Source organism: Neltuma alba, unplaced genomic scaffold (assembly GCF_004799145.2).
Source record: "Neltuma alba isolate B1F8T4 unplaced genomic scaffold, ASM479914v2 tig00010916_pilon, whole genome shotgun sequence".
NCBI lineage: Eukaryota > Viridiplantae > Streptophyta > Magnoliopsida > Fabales > Fabaceae > Neltuma > Neltuma alba.
The window spans coordinates 53,713-73,166 of NW_021635693.1; the positions used below are offsets into that span (position 1 = coordinate 53,713).

The window sequence follows — 19,454 nt, forward strand, 5'->3', positions numbered from 1 at the left end:
AGAAATTCATTTTTTAGGGACAACTTCAAGAGATTATCCCTGCAGGATCACAAGCCATTATTGCTTAATAATAATATTTCATTGCAGTCTGGAATATTTTCTTGACCAATTTCCATGCTTTGAAAGCTAGAGAAGCTTGAATTTGAGACCCGTGAAAGAGAATCTGTAATGACAGAATGGCAGTAGCTAGCTATATATATCAGAATTGAAAAACTGGTTCTGAAAATGACCATTACAGATGCGAGAGTTTCATTATTATAGCACTGGACAGACAAGTAGCAGAGCTTAATTTGATGAGAACGAAAGACACTGCTATTTCTTTACTGTAAGAACCATAAGAACCAGTAAAGAGACAAACATAGAGTTGGAGTTAACCATGTTTCGTACCCCAACCTGATCCAATCGTCACTGGCCCAGGACATGCCACGTACAAAATGTTTAGTATTAGAAGCCACCAAATACTCCCACGCGGCACATCTCCTTTACGGATGGCTCCAAATTTTGGTTTGAAGCTGGGCTTAGCCTTGCACGCCTTCTAAACAAACTTGTCTCTTGGCGAATCTATCTACAGCCCACACAGCCATACCTTTGTATCTTTTGATCTTCCTCTACTATATGCCGTCATAACCCCATATTCTCCCCTTGTTTTGTTTTAAACACTCAAAACCCAGCGTTACGTATCCACGCAAATATCAGTCACAAAATCTGAAGCAGCAGAAGAAAAGACGAAGAAGAATGTGTCAACCTCCGGCTCCTTTTGTTGGCAGGAAAGGACTAACCGGGCATGCAAGGTGGGTCGTTGTGCAGGAACCAGTGGCGGTGGTTGATCCTGTGAGAGTGGAGAGTGGTGGTGGTGCCGGAGAAGAATGCGGTGGGGCCGGCGAGGGTGGTACAATGAGGCGCTGTGTGTGCTCGCCGTCGCGGCATCCGGGGTCGTTCCGGTGTCGCCAACATCACGCCGAGTACGTGTGGCCTTGCCGGAGAATCGTCACCTAGACTCCTCGAGGCTGTCCAGGGAAAAAATGAAAAAGATGTCACACGTGGTATCTGACAGTGGTTTGCATGCACGTTAGTACATATCTTCCCTTAAATTGTGAGCATACCTACGATTTTACTATTAGAATATAATTTTTGGAGATTTCTTGGTAATATCCTTTTTTTTTTTCAATATGATCAGACACTTGTTTCTTCATTAGGAGAAACTACTAGTGAACGCAAAAAAATATTAGTGTGTCCCGTACCTAATATAAAAACTAATCAAGAGGCTAAATTTCATCATAAATATAAAATTTTAATTATTTTATCTTTTATATTTAGTATTTTTAAAAAAATTAATTTATCAGATAGAAATATTTCAAAAAAGATTTTAAAAAATTATATTATATTTATTATAATTAACTAATTCATTTTGAGGGAAACCGGTTGAATGAGTTGGGCCACAGAATGTTGGTACTTTCTAGTTATTAGTAGCAGCCATTAAAGGGAGATGAAAGGTGATAGTTACGTTGGGGAAAGTAATGGTCACAGCATATTATAGAGATGAAACTGGTCACTTGGATTTGTGCCATCTTAGCTTCTACCTCCACCCAACGCATTTGGCACACTTCTTATACCACACTGATTCCCCCACCACCATCTTGACGTTTAATTTTCAGTTCACAGATTCTGTCTATTTAACTAGTTTATTAATTCCCATTTTTATTTGAAGGTGGTGAAATTAAGGAATAAAACAGCTAAAATTTTACTGAAACGAAAAAAATTGTGTGGAAATAGATCGGCTTCAGTGTCTTTATCATGGGTCACACTGGTTTTGACCTCAATGATTATCTTCATCATCTTAAATTGCGATTTCTGTTTACAAATTGTACGCCCGCAAATCTCAGGCCACTCAAAACCCATCCACAACTGTTTGGATATTGTGCAGTCAAAATTGGTGAACAGAGCCATAGGTCCTCTAACAATAACCAACTTTTTAATCTCACTTTATATGAACATTTGCACGTATGTATGTATGCTTTCTATTCATGCACGTAAAGATTAACACATGACTAGGGTCTGATATTTGTTGAATATATATATATATATTAATCATCCATAGAGGTTTAAATTTGATAATTAGAGTCATAATGATCGCTAGCTATTTTGGGGCATGACAATGATGTTTTGAGATATTCCACAACTGCAAGAAATTAAGAGAAGGAAGGAGAAGATTCAGAGCAAGAGAGGAAGGCAGAGGATGAACAGGCAAATTTAATACATAAGTATAACGGATCGATTACTCATTATAATCCAGTCTAGACCCAAGCATCATGTACACACACAGCTTTCTTGATGGAAATTAGAAATCACAACCCACAAAAAGAAAAAGAAATCAACAGAGACTGGAAAGAAGGGCTCATCAGAAGAAAATAACAACCAAAAGCCAGAGACTGATGAGAGAAGAGAGGCCTGCAGAGAGAAGCAGAGTCATGTGGTCTAAGTATTATGAGCATCAGCAGCGGCAGCAGGAAGAATGGAGTTCTGTCGTTTCATGGAAGATGAGCGATGGAAACGACATCGGAAAGAGCCCGGGTGCTTCGTTGGAGAACACAAGCACTGCCCTTTCGGTGACGGCGTCCCTGCTCCTCCGCCGCTACCGTTGTCGCTTTTTGGCGATGACACTGAAACTGAAACTCGATGCTTGCCACTCTCGCCCTCTGATTTTTGTGAAGCCATTGAACCCGCTCCTACCCAAAGGGAAAAAGAATATATATCAATTGATGGTTCACAAATCCTAGACCCCAGCTTGGGGTTTACATATGAGCATTGGAGATTGGACTTTTTTATAGTGGGGCTGTGATTTCCAGAATATTGAAGCTTCTTATTCATTTTATGTGGTCAATAATAATTCATTTATTTAGCATTCTAGAAAGATACTTTTTTAATATAATTTTAAAAATATCATATATCATAATATTTTTTAAAATAGATTTTCATATATGCATATCACGAAAGAGTTTTTTTGGAGAATGATATCACGAGAGAATTTCATGATGATGTCATTCATATATCCAAAAGACAAAGATCCATATCTACGTTTTTTTTTTTGGCCAGAAGATCAATATATCTACTTGGGATAATATAACAGGTGCGTAAACTTTGTTTGCCAAGTAATTTGTATGATACATGTATCATATTCGTACTGCGTGGGTGCAATTCATGTACTGTGCACCTAATTAATAAGTAATAGATGAATTTAATTATCTTGTAAACATGATGACTACCGCATGAAATATGAAAGGGAAAAGGAATTATCCTTTTCTCTCTCTTATTAATTAATTATTTTTCTTGGTTTGTTTTAATTTTTTTACCAGAATTTTTCTCGCTTTGTTTTATTCCTTTTATTTTAAATAGTTTTGTAGTGTATCAACCCACCAAAACTGTGTCGGTAAAAGGAGTTAGTAGCGCACTAAATGGTAAATCAAAGTTGAAATCCTGCACACAAGAAAACTACTTACACTTAGGTGAAAATGTAAACTAAAAGTGAAATTCTGAGATTAAATTAGCATAGAAGTGGGTAAAAAAGATTCGGAAATCCAAAAGCAAGTCTCAGCTGTCAGAATATAATTTGCATTGTGGAATTAATAAATGGTAAATTCTGTGGTAACAAGAAGTGCTTCCTCTATTTGAGCATGCAAGTCAATTCGCTTTTAAATTCGCACAAATTTGGACAAATATTCATTAAATTTTGGACATCAAAGTATCAAACTATCAGTGGTTGCTTCAGTGGCATGTACAGGCCGCGCGGAGTTTACGAACCACGTTGACTAATCGGTGTCCTTTGGATATTTCCACGTTGCAACGCACTACTTCTGAAACCAAAACGGAGATATCACAGCAAACCACATTACGAGTGGATAAGAACAGAGTCGTTTGTGAAAGCAAAAGTCGTTCCATTCATTTGCAGAGAGTGTTCTTGAACTTGCCATGTTATTATATGGCTCTTTCTGCAAATCAAATCGTCATGTTAATATATAGAGATCCCATATTTTGAGCTAAGAACATGTCTCTGTCCCAGTTGTCTTATTAAAAGGTTAGTCTGAACAAATATATTACCCACACATTCATATATATGATACAGCTAAAGCGGACCTACCAGTCCAACGGAATAAACTACCAGTCTTCTCTGGTCCTAAAAAGAAAAACCCTTGTTTCTTTTTCTGGTGTCGGCATATTCATTGCCATCTCTTGCTTCTCATTTCAATATGGAAAAAACTTTCTCGAGAACGCCCAACACTTGATTTTCTTAATCCCTTTGATTAGCTATGTCGAGGCCAGGAAACAAGGGTCCCCAAGCCAAACTGGTGGGTATGTCTTCCCCTTTCAATTTTATTTCCCCATTTGATAACGAACGATTCATAACGTGTTGTTACTGGGGAAATGATAAGATTAGAGAAGCAATGAAATGAACTTTTCCATTAATTACTGTTGGGCATACATGTATTCCCCTTTCGATTTGATTATATGACAGAAACAGATGTTTAACGCTGTTCGATCATCACCTATAATATATTGATCTGGTAGGTTATTCTTGGGGACATGGGAGCAGGGAAGACAAGTTTGGTGCTAAGGTTTGTGAAAGGCCATTTTAATGAGTACCAGGTTGGTGTTGTTAATAATGTCTTTCATTTTCTGACTTTCTTTCGGCCTTCATAGTGGATTTTGCCTTCAATTAAAAGTGATTTGGTGCAGGAATCAACAATTGGGGCAGCATTCTTCACACAAGTACTGTCACTAAACGAGGGGACAATAAGATTAGATATATGGGACACAGCAGGGCAGGAGAGATACCACAGTTTGGCTCCTATGTATTATCGCGGTGCCGCTTCTGCTATTGTGGTCTATGACATCACGAACAAGGTACATATATTCATGGGACTTCCTTACCATTATTTCTTTCCTTCACTTTTCTTGCCATTTTTCTTTCTGATATTTGCTCATGCTGTGACTCATTGTGCAAGTTCTGAACTAGAAGCAGTGGTCTTCCATGCCCATGTGACCAAGTTGTTTGTGTTTTGATTTAGGATTCCTTTGTGAGAGCCAAAAAGTGGGTTCAGGAAGTACAAAAACAGGGTAAGATATATCCGATACAGATTCACCATTTGTTCATTCCACTGGATGCAAAAAGAATTATGATTTATGGAATTTCGTGATCAAGCTCAGAATCAAATCTCAATGTTCAGAAGTACGAATTGCATTCAAGTGATTAAAAACTGTATAGAATAAAATTCTCTGTACTCCATCCCTACACTCAGGCAAAATTTTGTTCTTCAAGATAATTATGATAAAGAATGTGTTAAGATTAATGTGCTCCTAATTTGATGTATAGTATGCTGTTTTCATCAGGAAAACCGGGTATGGTTATGTTTTTGGTAGCTAATAAGGTTGATTTGGCAGCCAAAAGAGCGGTAGGAAATGAGGTAGTTCTAATGCATTCTTCCAACTTCATCAATTTCTTGTGTCACTGATGTTTCAAATGATCAAAACTGAATAAATTGATGCAGGAAGCAGAGCAATATGCCAGAGAAAACGGCTTGTTCTTCATGGAAACTTCAGCAAAAACTGCAGAAAATGTTAACGAGCTCTTTTATGACATAGGTGAATACTTTTCAATTCCCTTCTCTAGTTATTATAGATAGCCACATGCAAAATCTCGTGAATCCTAATAATTAAGCCAATGACCGATTTTTAATCTACTTATGTTTATTAAAGAAACACAAATTTTTGTTTTGGCAGCTAAGATGTTGGCTAGAGCGAACCCTTCCCGTCAAGCTGGAATCGAGCTGCACAGCAGTGCCCAAGAAAGTAGAACATTGCCTTGTTGCTTTTCATGAATTCTTCACTTGATATATGATTTGATCTTCTTCTGAAATCCTGTTATGTTGTGTTTTTGGGTGGTGCTTCTCCCTACTTGTTCAGAGAGAAAGAAACAAAGATTTCATGCAATAATAGCTTTGCTTTTCGAGTAGGCTCCTCTCTGTAAATATATACAGTAGTTTCCAATGAGATGAGGATTTGCTGCCCACAACACTCAAATAGGAAGAGCACTCTATCTGGGGACAATGTCTTCAATTCACATTTTAAGACATCAACAAAACATATACCATAATAATTCAGGAAAATAGGCGCTTCGTAAACCATTAATTGTGTGACATACGGGGATCGAAAAATGGTCCCATACATAAAATCTTAAATGAGAACAGACTCACAGAGACATCAAAGACGTTACTTTCGTCAATGTTACAAGTCAGAGGCGCCACACAATTATCTCCTCAACGCACAGAACCAGATATTTGACCGAATTTGCTTGTATCTCAAACTCCCAAGTCGTTGCTATCATCCTTTCATCAAATGGAGTATTAAAAAGACAGAAGAAATTGAAATACGATGAAGGGTCTTCGCAGTCTCTGTCGATTATATTCTTACAAGAATGGGACTTCCTTTGTGGTATATATTATAATAAATTAGACTGAACATGACATGCAGAGTCAATGCAGTGAACGTCTGGAAAAACTGGAGCCCGGTGGCTAATGGAGTTACTGTAGAACAACTGGGGTTCATCCTCATCGAAATGGACAAAGCTGACGCCTTCTTTTTTCACTAGTTTATAGCCTTCAATGCATTGGAATCATTACTCGAGGTCCCTCCAAAAACAGATACAGTATTTTAATTGAAACTGACTAGCATCAGCCAGGTGATGTAAATGCACGGAAAATTATTTAAAAATTGCATTTAATTTCATAAAAACAATCACATTTAAGTATTCTTTTTTTAGTTGATATATATAAAGATTTCTGAACGACAAGAACAGATTTTAGAATTTTCTTTTAAGCCACCTTGGAAATTCAGGTGCACTCTCCCAAGTTTTACGATCTTTATGGACCTTATCCCCAAAAACACAGAGACTCAGACAAGAGGAGAAATAGAGTAAATCGTTATGACTAGAGCTACTGGGAAAGCAACAACTTCACAAAAAACCAAGTACAAGCTATGTGAAAACTAAACTAATATGCATTTCCCTAAGGTAACTACTCCAGAAAGGAACGGAAAGCGAGGTGAAGATTGAGCAGGCACAGGCGTGACTTAGATGAATGTGCCAGGGCCATGGCCTGCCTGCAAAAATAGGTACTCCCAGCTTTCTCCCTTAGCTTTGCCCAATGCTGCTATTACTTTTGATCTTACCAATAATAACCAGAATTCCCAGATTCACTGGACTACTAAAAAAACAAAAAGACTGGATGCGTCACTGCTGAATCACCATGAAGGAGAAGTACAAGGGGAGGCTGAGGATGATGATGAGGGGCCATTGATGCTGTGGGAATCACTGCCTGAAGTGCCGAATGACCTGCCATTGCTAAGAGAAACCGAGCAAGCCTGTGCAGGGAGCTTCTTCATCGGAGATAGAGGAGGCGAACCAGATATCTCAGCTTCAACCTCATCATCATCGCCGGAGGATCCACTTCTTTCCAAACGAGAAGGTGAAGTGTCGGGCGTTTCAAACGAAGTATCCGCCCCACTGCTACACTTGCCTTCCTCGTTTTCGTAAATGGGATTCGAAATATACACAAGGTGTTCCCCGCCGCTGTTAGGATTGTCAGAACAAACAGGAATGGTTCCACTGATGATGCTACATTGCTCAGGGACCTGTTGGGTTGGCTTTGGGGGAGCCTTATCAGGCATGAAGGGTGCAGGTGGGGAAAAAGCAGAGACAAGTCCAATCTGATGGTATGGCTGTGAAACTGGTTGTTGGGTTTGCTGGATTTGAAGAAGCTCAGAATGATGCAACTTTGGTCCGGCCTTGTCGTCGTTGTGAGCAAGTGAAGGAAACAGAAAATTTCTTGGAGCTTGGAGAACACCATGTGCATAAATGCTACCAAAGGGTGGTGGAGGAGGAGATTGGTGTTGAGGGTAACGGGCTGCTGAAGGTGGCGATGATGATGATGATGACGCATCGGTTCTGGTGGCGGTGGGAATGGAAGGGGACGCGGTGTTTCTGAGGTGGCGGCGGCGGCGGAGTAAGAGAGAACAGTAGAGCTCAGCAAGGAGAACTAGGATGAGGCCAAGAACGACGGCAAGGCTGACCACCATGACCAATGTAGCACCCATGATCACTTTTGATGTGCCCTTCATCTTTCTGGAGCCCTGCTTCTGGCCTCTGCCTTTTATCTGGCAGGCAGTAAAAAAGAGTTGCAGTAATTATATATGCGAGAGGAGTGAGAACTGAGATTCCATTTTTGGCGGGAAGCATTATTATATCATGCTGGCCAAAATAAAATTACATTGTGAGCCACGCTATTCAAGTTGTATTCTTTCATGAGCACATCACTAACGGAATGGTGAATTGGTGATCCATGATATTCAAATAATGAAAAAAAAAACACTCCCTCTAGTCTTATTTATAAGTTTTAAATTTTAAAAAAGATATGGTCTATTTTATAAGTTTTAATTTGGATTTGTTTTAACATTTAATGTATTTTTTTTTAATGTTGCCCTTAATTATTTTGTTTCTTATCATATTTTTTTTATACATTCTCTTTTATCCTTTTATCATTTATTATAAGATCTTTTAAAAACAAAAATATATTTCTAACATATTTATTATTTTTAACTAATTTTAACTAATTGTTTCTTATCTATGAATTAGTTATTTAAAACTTATAATAAAAACCGAAAGGAGTAATGTTTTAAATACTTTGGTAAATTGAAAAACTTAAAAAAAATACTATTATTGTGAGCACTTACAGTTTCGTCCAAATTTAATTTTAGTTTTTTATTTTCAAATCATAATTTTTAGTTTTTATAGTTTCATAGGGATTTAGTTTAAACTTTGAATTTAATTCACCTTAATTTTTAGTCAACATTATTAAATATAAAGATAAAATATATATTTGGTTTTTTAATTTTATATAAGCTTTTAATTTGGTTCTTTAACTTAAAAAAATATATTTTTAAGTTTTTGACTATAAAGGTTAAATGACTAGAAGTATATCTTTTGAAATTAAGGGGTTAAATTAAAACTCTATATAAAATTAAAAGACTAAATATATAATTTAACTTAAATATAAATATCAACATTAAAACTTCTTAAAAGTCCAGTAATTAAAATTAAGATTAGTAAGAACCAGATAAATTTTGTCAAAGGGGACAAGCTATAGAGTACAATGAGCACCAAACTTTGTGGCAGCATAAAAATGCGAACACTTGCATAGACCCAACGTCTGAATGGTCTCGGGTCACAGCGTCACGCGGCCTTCGAGTTGGCGCTAGCTTCATACTACCTCTAATTCTTAATATAATATTTTATTTGATTTTTATTTTTGTCTTTGATAAGACTTTAATATATTTTATTTATCATATTTATTTTTTTTAAGATAGTCCTTCTAATAATAGTAGTTCCAGCCAATATATTTGATTAACAGGGATATTTTAAGAAAGACAACATCTATTTATTACAAATAACTAATTTAACTTATTTTTTAATATTATCAAATCAGTTAACTAGCTCTTATAATTAGGACCCGAGATAGTATTATAGAATCAGTCTCTGTGAATGGCAAATAGGACAAGGACTACAAGTGAAAATGTTAGACAAACATGATTGAATTGAAATGAGTTTTCACTTTTGGGGTGAAAACAAAATTTTTTAAATTTGGATGGTTTAATAGCAAACTCAACTTTTTTAGGTTTTCTTCATCTTTCTCCTCGTAGAAAGCTGAGGCACTGTAAGGACTAACGAAGTCCTGCAAAAATCGCGTGAAAAACTGGGAGAAGGGAGAGAAAGGAAAAGGCTTGATATTTTTCCTAAAACCCTTCACATAAAGACAAACCCCTTCAGAGAAATTTCTCAACCTTTCAAAAGCTTCAAGTGGGCGGTCTTACTTCTATGAAACTCCAAGACTGAGGAATTCAATGGAGTTCAAAGTGCTGTTTACGGCGATATAAACCGATTAATAAAGTAAAGGTAAGTGTGCACATCATTTTGATAGTGGGAAAAACAACTTATTTTCTGAGAACCCTTGCCATTTTAATTTCCATTTAGAGAGAGAGAGAGAGTAGCGAGAGAAACTCTTGTTCATTAATGTTTATGCTTACAAATTGATGATAGAGAGGTAGAATAAGCAACGTTTTACCTTTTGCTTGAGTTTTTGAAGAGTTTTCCCCCCTTGACTTCCCTAAATATTCATTTTAGCCAAATTGGGGATTTACATGAAATTGTGCAATTCTTGATTTAATATGGTTAATAAGAGGTCTAAGGAGATAGATATGACAGGAAAATGATTTCATATAAAATTTAGGAGAATTGATCTTGAGTTTTAGATTCTGGGCTTTTTGATTGACTACGTGATGTTGAAAAAGAAGGTAGACGCATGTTTCAAACCGATACAGAAGTTTAAGTGTTAATATTGGCTAAAGTAAGGAATTTGGAAAGTTTTGGATTCATAAAATAATTTCTCATTTTGATAATCCTAATTTTAGACCCTTAAAATTAAGGCGAGTAAAGTTGATCAAGATGGGAATGGTCTTGTAGCTTCAAATGACTGTCTCTGTCTATTGCTTATGAGCTTTCTGGATTGATTGTTTTCTCTGAATACGCGTTATAATTTCATCATTTTGCATCTTCTCATTCTTATTTTCTTGGAGAAGAATGAAAGTTGTTTCACCACCAGTTTGTGGGTTGGCCTAGTTTGTTGAAGCAGAGCATTTTCTCCGGAACTGACTCGCTTTTGTAACCCCCACTACTTAGGGAGCTGCTTGTGAAAGCAGCAAAAGAAAATGTTCTTTGATGTAAAGAAGAATCCTGCCTTAAGTCTGGAAAAAGTTGTTCTGTCTGGTTTTTATTTTGATCCTATGAATCTTTAAATTGGATCTTTTTACAATCATGGTGATACTGAAAAGAGTGTGATTCTTCTTCTTCTTTTTTCAATGACCATATATAATTGGATTTTGTAAATCTTTATGCAATCCCTTCCTGCCCTTTGTTTGATGGAAGTGATACAAGATTGAGGTAAATATGATAATATGATAATGTACTTAAACTAAGTAATCAAATCTATAATAGAGTCTGTCAGTAATGTTTCCAAAACAAAAATCCTGTTTCAATTTAGCCCGATTCTAAACAGCTTTTGTTTCTGCAAATATAGCAAGAAATATCTTACTTCTGCTCACTTTTCTTTGCAGAAAAATTTGATGATTAAATCATAAATTTTTAGTTGGAATGGAAGGTGATATATTTGGAGACATAGACAATACAGCTGTCCAAGTAGATGGCAGCATCATTCAGGCATTTCAGAAGAACTTGCTGCAAGCCCAAGACATTTTGGATCAAAACAGATTGCTAATCAATGAGATCAATCAAAATCACTTGTCAAACATGCCACAAAACCTGAGTAGAAATGTGGGTTTGATCAAAGAACTGAATAACAATATCAGAAGGGTGGTTGATCTCTATGCTGCTCTTTCCAGTTCTTGTTTGAAGTCTCGAGAAGCTTCTTCCGAAGGGGACTCCAGTGGGACTCTCAAATCTGATGGAAAAGTTAGTCAAAAGAGAATTAGAATCAACTAACACTTGTCAACTAAAGGGCGGTTAGTTGGTAAGAATGTGATTCCACGTCTCATAAAGCATGGATTGTTCAAGTCCCATTACCTATGTGAAGACTTTATTAATAATTAGTTAATAAGTAACTTTACAAATGCTTTTTAAATTATGATGCTAACCTGCCCTTGTTAGGTCCTTAAGATTTAGCACAAACTTTTGTTTAACCAAAAAAATAATAATAATAATAATAAGAAGCTGTTGGTGTGAATCTGAGCTATCATGTAAAAAAAGTAAGGCATACTTTGGTGTTGGATATGATTTTTTCCAGGGATCATCATATATTCGAAATCCTGTCTAAGATTCAGTTATTATTTTTCCGATAAATGGACGTCTGCTGCATGAACAGTTTTAGTTGCAAATATATTATTCATTTTACGAAATTTAAAGGCTGTCAACTTATTATTTCAAGTGTTTGTTTTACATTAAAAATATTTAAAGCTAAACAATTTACGTGTTGTACGTACCCAATCTATCCCTACGTCCGGGAGGAAGCCAGGCTTTGCTTGTTTATTTATAAAGCAGAAAAGGAGTGATCGTCCTTCAATGACTTTTGCTCTATTTATCTTGTATAAAAGTTTTACTATTTTAAAAATTCGAACTTCAGGAAAATAAAAACATATCCAGTTATCCACACTTCTCGGCGTTCGCTTCACAATTTCCAACTAGCCGTTGAGGTCATATTGATCATTGCGCGTTTTATTCAGTGTTTCGAGATAACTTCTCCACGTCAACACTTGCTAGGAATCCATCCGCCATCAGGAATCTTATCACTGCATCGGATTACTCTGTTCAATATCAACTTCACTTGCATTTGCAGTTAAAGAGAACAGTGTGGACAGTAATTTATCACCATAGATAGAATGAAAAAGTATTAGTATCATCACCCAAAAAAGAAACATGAAGAGTATTGTTCAATAAATAAAACTGTTACAACCTTTTAGTTTCGAGGTGTGAGAAGAGGGGATAAATAAGAACCCTGCCAAACTACGCGCTATCTCATCTTTGTCATCGATTTGAATCAAGCATGAGCACCGAAACTCTACTTACAGACACTTCTATTTTACAGTCATAAGAAGGGGTGAAACGCATAACCTATTAGTTCTGAGAACGTCCAGCCAGAAGGCCATAAATTGCTATTGAAGCACCCCCGTTCTATCTTTAACACCAGAACGTGAGATTCTATGGGGAAGGTCATGATCACCTCAATTGATGTCCATGTAAAGAGGGGAAATGGACATGTGGAGCTAACTTCAGCTTCCTCTCAAGGCTGCAATCCTTGCAGCCAAATCATCATAGTCCGGTAACTTGGGGTGTACGTGTCGAGCTTCATTTGATCTGTCTGCCTGAAATGTAGCAGCACGAGTAAATACTTTGTTGGCTTTTTCTGCTCCTGTTTCTTCACGAGGAAGGGAAATGGATCGAGGTGGAAGGGTAACCATCTCTGGCGTCTCTTCAACTGCGTCATCCATTTGATGTGCATGACGACTTTTGGACTTTCTTCTTGCTTTTTCAGGAAGAGGGATGGAAGGCTTTTTACTATAATGAATCAGTAACTTATCTATCATCTTTTCCTCTTCATCATTTCGATGCTGCTCACCATCAAAGAGAGTTTGCAGGCCATGTTGAGGTCTTGATTCATCCTTTGTCCTGCTCCTTGATTTTCTTGTCACAACTTCAGCATCTTCTGCACCGTCATCCTTGTGACTAGACCGTGATTTTGAGTGCTTCCGCCTCGTGGATTTTGGTTTTAAGACAGGGACTTCTGGCATATCTTCTTGATCATAGAGTTCTTTTTCATGACTCCTTCTGCCACGCCTTGCGTGTCTAGTGGTCTGCCTATCTGGTTCAGAATTATCCAAACTTAATTGGCTCCTCTCTGCTACAGCAGCAGCATGAGGCTGGTCATGCACTGAAGGATGCTTAGGGATGCCATCACTAACAACATTTGAAGATCCCATATTGACTTCGCATGCGCTGTTCTTCTGTTTAGAATTAGGTTTAACATAAGGTGGTGGGAGGGCATTATTGTAGCGGGGCTTGACCCTAGGTGTTTCGTCCTTTTGAACTTTCCCCTGCGAGTCATAAAAGTCAGGTGGGCCAGCACGACTGACAGTAGATGGTTCATTGACATTCCTCTTCAAACGCATTTCTGCATGACTGGGATTCAAGTCTAGCTTCTTGGCAGCTACAGTATCATGTAGGTTGACGCGATTAGCAGTAGATGGCTCATTGACATCCCTCTTCAAATGCATTTCCGCGTGACTGGGATTCAAGTCTGACTTCTTGGCCACTACAGTATCATGGCTTACTTTTTGAGAAGCGGCATCGCCCAAACCATCATGCCGCTTAGTGCCAACATCTATGTGTTCCACTCTTTTACCCTGCAATGAACAACCTGGTCCATTTGGATCTAACATAAAATCTTCTTTCCAATAACCTCTATTACTCTTCTTGGTAGCAGAGTCTAGCCTTCCCAGCAATCTATTGTCATGGCCATTCCTTCTCGAAATGACATCATTTCCACCATTTGTCTCCCCAACTCCATGTCTAGGGAGTTTGGATTCAGACCGAATATTATGATCATCACTCACTAAAATATCTGCTTCCTGGCGGTTGTGAAATCTATGCCCATCTTTAAGACGGCCAGGACTTTTCTGCAATGGAACATCACCCTTGAATCCTTTTATGACAGCATTGTTCCCAAGTGATGGCTTATTATGATCAGTCAAGCGGCTATAGTTATAATTATTGCCATCCTGCAGAAGTCATATATAAGAAGTCATTCCACTTTGAGAAACATTCTCCAACAGGTTTAGAACCTAATAAGAGAGAAACAATGTACAAAAGGGTAATTTTACTTGGAGCAGGTTAAAATTGGCAAAACACCGTTTAATAAGGAAGCTAAGTTCCTCATATAATTGAAAAGAAATGCTGAAAACAGCACCTGTACAAGAGGAGAGGGTTTCTGCATCCTCTGTTCAAAAGTCTTGGAGTCCCACATTATTGAAAACTCTGAAGCAATCTCCTGCATCAGGCGGACCTTCTTCTCCAATGTAAAAGGCCTTGAGTTCGCATTTTTAGCAAACTGTAAACAAGCAATTTAGCCCGTCATTTCAGGAACAGGTCAGGGATATGTAAAATTCACACAAAGATACAAGCATAATGAGTGACCTCTTGATTCACATAACATTCCATGGAATTCCCATATCTCTCCTGGAATATCTGCCTAAGATCACGTAACTCTGGTAGATCAGAAAATCTTGCAGCAGCAAACATCAAAGACGATACAGCATCCCTGCATTCCTCAGGGCATCCACTGTAAAAGAAATTGAAGCAATTAAAGTTCATGAATATCCCAACTTGACACGGGAGGATATCAGGACAAGATTGAAATCGCTGCTCAAATGCAATCACATGCGAGCATTTATCACACTCAACTGCAAACACATTGGCCAAGACACAACTTTTATAAATAAAATACCTCCTCCCTCACCACTAAGTTGATTCTAAGATAGACCGAATGCTCACAGCTAGCTAGAAATAAGTTTAATCTATCAATCCACACATTTATATGTAGCAGTGAGGGCCACAAAGGCTGTCAGAAATCATGACTGAATGTCAGTCAGATATTCTGATGTTCACGCAAGGAGGAAAATGATGATATTGATGAGTGAAGTTTTAAAAGAAAACAAGAACAAACACTTAGCTAGGAACAAATAGAGAGGAAAGGACTCCCAGTGTGATGTGTGAACAACTTAAACTGCTGATGCTGATACATTTGTTTCATTCAAAAAGTTAACCGATTAAAAATGTGACAGGGCATATCGATATTGAACTTCATATAAGAAATCTCATGTCCATCTGTATCCATGTAGATCAGTGGTTCGGTTGTGCCTTTGTCCAAGAGCCATACCGTTACTCTACATGGAAGGCTGTTTTAGAGTACGAGGAATAATAAACCCAACAAGTCCAGCAGATTGACATGACTGGGCATCATTCTCTTCTTTTTTTTTGGCCAAGCAAACGAAATGAAATTAATGTTTAAGCAGGAATCACAGGAAAGGATTCATACCTCAGTTTCTGCATCACTGAGAGGTGTTTCAAGACAAAGTCACACGATTGCTCAACGAAATCATAACAAGATGATAGTGTCAATTCAGCAAGCAGCCCTTCAGCCTGTTTCAGAACCTCACAAGAAAGACAAGACTTTCAGAAAGTATTATAGGACATAAAAAGCAGTTGTGGATAGGGTTAATTAGAAAGTCTCTGAGATGCTTGATAATTGATAATAAATAAAGAGAAGAGACAGATAGTCATCATTCAGATACCCATGGAAAATCACGACAAAAATGCGGGGGAGAAGCAGTTCTCAGATAGGAAGCTGTCACTCCAAAGAATAAGTCATTGCCCACACACAATCAATTTAAACCGGTCATGACACTATTTCACAAGGACACTTCAGATTTTATCATGTCAGGGTGCTGGAATCCTTGTCATGTTTGTCGGCGCTTCTTAGGTTGTTCCACTAGGTTCCTTTTTGTACTTTTACCTCTGCTTCTATATTAATTAATTTGTTTGACAAACCTAGGATATTACCCGAGAGTGAAAATTGCACTTTCCAATTACCAGCAGAGCAGCAAATACAAAACATATACATGCTCGGCACCAACCACACAAATAACCAGAAATACTCGAAAGTATTCATTCCAGCCTTCAAGCAACCGGAGAATCAAACAAAACCCAGACCATAAGTAACATGAACAAATAAAGCAATTACCCTTCCGTGTGCATTGACGTCTAAATCATTGGCTAGCAGATCAGCAATGTCTTTCTTCAGAAACTTCTCAGTCGCCTTTCGCTTCCTTCTTATCACATCGATCCGACTCTTGGTCAGCTTGATCAGCGCTTTGCTGCGAAAATATAAAAGGAAACCCAAACACAAATGAACACATTCTCACATTTTTCTCAAATACTTCATGATCAACAACCGAATCGAATCAAAACAGAGCAGAGACACAGCAACAAGGTGAGAGAACTAACCACTTAGCGGCAAAACCTCGACCAAGCAGGCCGTCCAACATGTTGGATCTCAGACAGCAGTCAACGCGGCAGCTCGACTCCGCAAACTAATCAACTCAGAACATGCGGTTCCCCTTGGATCAATCCAGGCAAGAGAAAACAATAGCACAGAACTCAACCAAGAAGATGAACAAGAATAAGGAGAGAGCAATTAAATTCGGAAAGAGCAAAAAGGCTTGAGTGAGTCTGACGCAGTGACAATTCATATTTTAAACTTACGATAATGACCTTTGGCTTTTGCCGTCAGGACCCAAGTGGGGTCAACGTCGATGAGACCCCCCATGTGAACGTTAGGAAGGATATTTTAGGGATATAAAATAGAAGGGTTGTTATCGCTTAAGGATAAGAATGTAAATGTGGATCAAAAGGAGTGACATTTACCGCTAGATTCGATTACTCTTTTTGAAGTCTAAGAAGGTAGCGGACGGTCACGATTTAAAGTCATTAATTTTCATCTTCTTTGGGCGGGGAATCTTTTCGGCGCGTGCTCCACGGAATAGCGTCCTCAGCTGTTCTACGGGTGTCAAAACTCGACCATCCTGTTTTTTAGCACAAGGGAAAAAAACAGAGATCACGGAGACGTTAATTCCGTTTATTAATTACGAATAGGAACGTATTAATTATGACAATTATTTGTGGACATCTATAAAAATGGAAGAAAGAATGCGCTTGAAATGCATAATTTATAACCATGAGATGAGGAAAAGTAAAGGAAGGTTATGATCACCTTCAATAATAATGTTGGTGATCGTGATTCGCGATTAATTTTGTGCTGGTGATTTGACCTTTATGTTTAAAAAAGTGGGGGGAAAAAAGAAGATGGGAGTGTTGCTTCTGTGACGAGCTTCATCCTTAAACAAATGAGTCAACCAAGACTTAATATTATCACTCTGAGCTCAACTTCAATAATGCAACCAATAAAGGCGCAGGAGTTACGTGTTTGCCTCTACTGTTTAAACAATAATCATCGTGTCCTTGAATGATGGAAATTACATTAAAATATATACATATATATTTAGGTTTTTTTTTTAAAAAATACCTCTTAATATAAAAGATAGTTTGACTTTCAATTTAATCATAAATATAAATTCTCAATCTATTTTGTCTCTCATAGTTATTTATTTATTTTCTAAGATAATTTTATAATAATTATATATGTTAAAAATTTGATCAAATAGTAGTTTCAACTAATACGTATGATGAGTAAGAATATTGTAAAAAAAAAACAATACATATTTATTACAAATAACTAATTTAATTAATTTTTTTATTTTATTTAGATTATTCAACAAGCTTTTATATTGAGTACTGAATGCACCGTGTGTACATATTTGTTGAAATTTGAGGAAGTAGATATAACTTTAAATCCGTATAGCGAATATCACATGACTGAGTGGAAGAATTGATCATCCGTCCAGTTGTGTCCACCCCATCCAGCAGTTGCGTGTCCAAAGAATCAACATTTAATTGGAAGTCATCGGCTTTGTTTTCTTCCTCCCCATCCTGAAAAGAAACGGCACCAACAAAACAATTCAATTTAATTCAAACTATTTAAATACTTGATAGCACTCATTTAAATTTCATTGCATTTGATAGTTTAATTTGATTTCTCTGATTTTCATATGAATTTGAAATAATAACAACAATAATAATAGAGGACTTCAAGCATTTATATTTTTGTGCTACGAGGAAGAGGAAAAAAAAAAGGCGAATTTGGGGATCAACAAAGTGTGGCTAGCCGAAATGAAAGTAATGCAGGCACGTTGGCTGGTTGTGATGGGGACGGCGAAGGGAAACATAATTAAGTTTAGCCTGGCCTATTGTTTGCTTTTTGTCCCAGTCTGTAATCCTCTTCCGTGCTTAATATAGAACTTAATTATTGAGTTAGTTTTAGTCCTAAATATAAGACCTATTTCTGATATTTATCAATTGTCTCTAAGTTACTCCTATGGATACTCCCTCAATTATAAATCAAGTAGAAAAATGAGAGGCGGTATTAAGAAATATGATTATGATGTTTTAAGAAAAACGTGTTACATTTTTTATAATTAACTAACTTACTTAACTTCTTTAATCTAATCAAATTATTAAATAGGTCTTATATTAAGGATCAGAAGTGTATAAACATACATCTTCGGACTTGTTCTAAATCCCAACTTGGTGCCGTATGGTTTGAGGCAAGTATATTTCTTGCCTTTTAAATTCTTTTGTTGGAGTATAAATGGGATAAAAACAAATTATTACCAAACAAGTGCGAATACTCGTTACCAAATACATGTTGGACACAGTCAAGATTATGACGTGTTTGTGTTTGTGTGTGAGTTTGATTGGTAGTAATCAGATATATATAAACACACTAAAAATAATTCGTTTCAGGAATTCCAAATATATATATTGTTTTTTTCTTGAAAGGGCTTCCAGCTTGAAAATTCTTCCATATGACAAATTGATGGTGGTTAGGTCCAATATAAAAGTTTATTGACTAATATGAGTAGATTAAGAAAATAAATTAAGTTAATTATTTATAATAAATAGATATTTTTTCCTAGATTAGTTTATTGGCTAGAACTATGATTATTAGAAAGATTATATTAAAAATAAATAAATAAATATGAGGGTAAAATAGATTGGGTCTTATATTAGGACCAAAATAAAAATCAAACTGGATCTTATATTAAGGATCAAAAGTAGTATATAATTAGGCTTTTAAAAGAAAAAAAAAACGTGTCTCCATTAAAAG

The 19,454-nt window shown here is 36.8% G+C and overlaps 3 protein-coding genes across 5 annotated transcripts; 2 read left to right on the forward strand and 1 right to left on the reverse strand.

The window, feature by feature from the left end:
• The first annotated feature begins 4,185 nt into the window (after positions 1 to 4,185).
• Positions 4,186 to 6,075, forward strand: LOC114759908 (ras-related protein RHN1-like). Of its 3 annotated transcripts, none has more exons than XM_028949141.1 (7): positions 4,186 to 4,343; positions 4,564 to 4,641; positions 4,732 to 4,899; positions 5,064 to 5,112; positions 5,386 to 5,459; positions 5,544 to 5,637; positions 5,776 to 6,075. In XM_028949141.1, exons 1-7 carry the CDS (start codon positions 4,305 to 4,307, stop codon positions 5,871 to 5,873), a joined length of 600 nt encoding a protein of 199 aa, XP_028804974.1. In that variant the 5' UTR covers positions 4,186 to 4,304; the 3' UTR covers positions 5,874 to 6,075. The 3 variants fall into 3 exon arrangements, with proteins under 3 accessions (XP_028804974.1, XP_028804975.1, XP_028804976.1); XM_028949142.1 differs by having other exon boundaries at positions 5,386 to 5,447; XM_028949143.1 differs by having other exon boundaries at positions 4,271 to 4,347.
• A 3,676-nt stretch (positions 6,076 to 9,751) lies between these two features.
• LOC114759910 (protein ELF4-LIKE 4-like) lies at positions 9,752 to 11,946 on the forward strand. Its single transcript, XM_028949144.1, has 2 exons — positions 9,752 to 10,000; positions 11,218 to 11,946. Exon 2 carries the CDS (start codon positions 11,255 to 11,257, stop codon positions 11,600 to 11,602), a length of 348 nt encoding a protein of 115 aa, XP_028804977.1. The 5' UTR covers positions 9,752 to 10,000; positions 11,218 to 11,254; the 3' UTR covers positions 11,603 to 11,946.
• A 521-nt stretch (positions 11,947 to 12,467) lies between these two features.
• LOC114759911 (uncharacterized) lies at positions 12,468 to 16,889 on the reverse strand. The gene is made up of 6 exons (XM_028949145.1): positions 16,676 to 16,889; positions 16,413 to 16,545; positions 15,708 to 15,811; positions 14,807 to 14,951; positions 14,580 to 14,720; positions 12,468 to 14,391 (listed from the first exon to the last, which is right to left on the reverse strand). The coding sequence occupies exons 1-6, from the start codon at positions 16,714 to 16,716 to the stop codon at positions 12,886 to 12,888; spliced, it is 2,070 nt and encodes a 689-aa protein (XP_028804978.1). The 5' UTR covers positions 16,717 to 16,889; the 3' UTR covers positions 12,468 to 12,885.
• Positions 16,890 to 19,454: the final 2,565 nt, after the last annotated feature.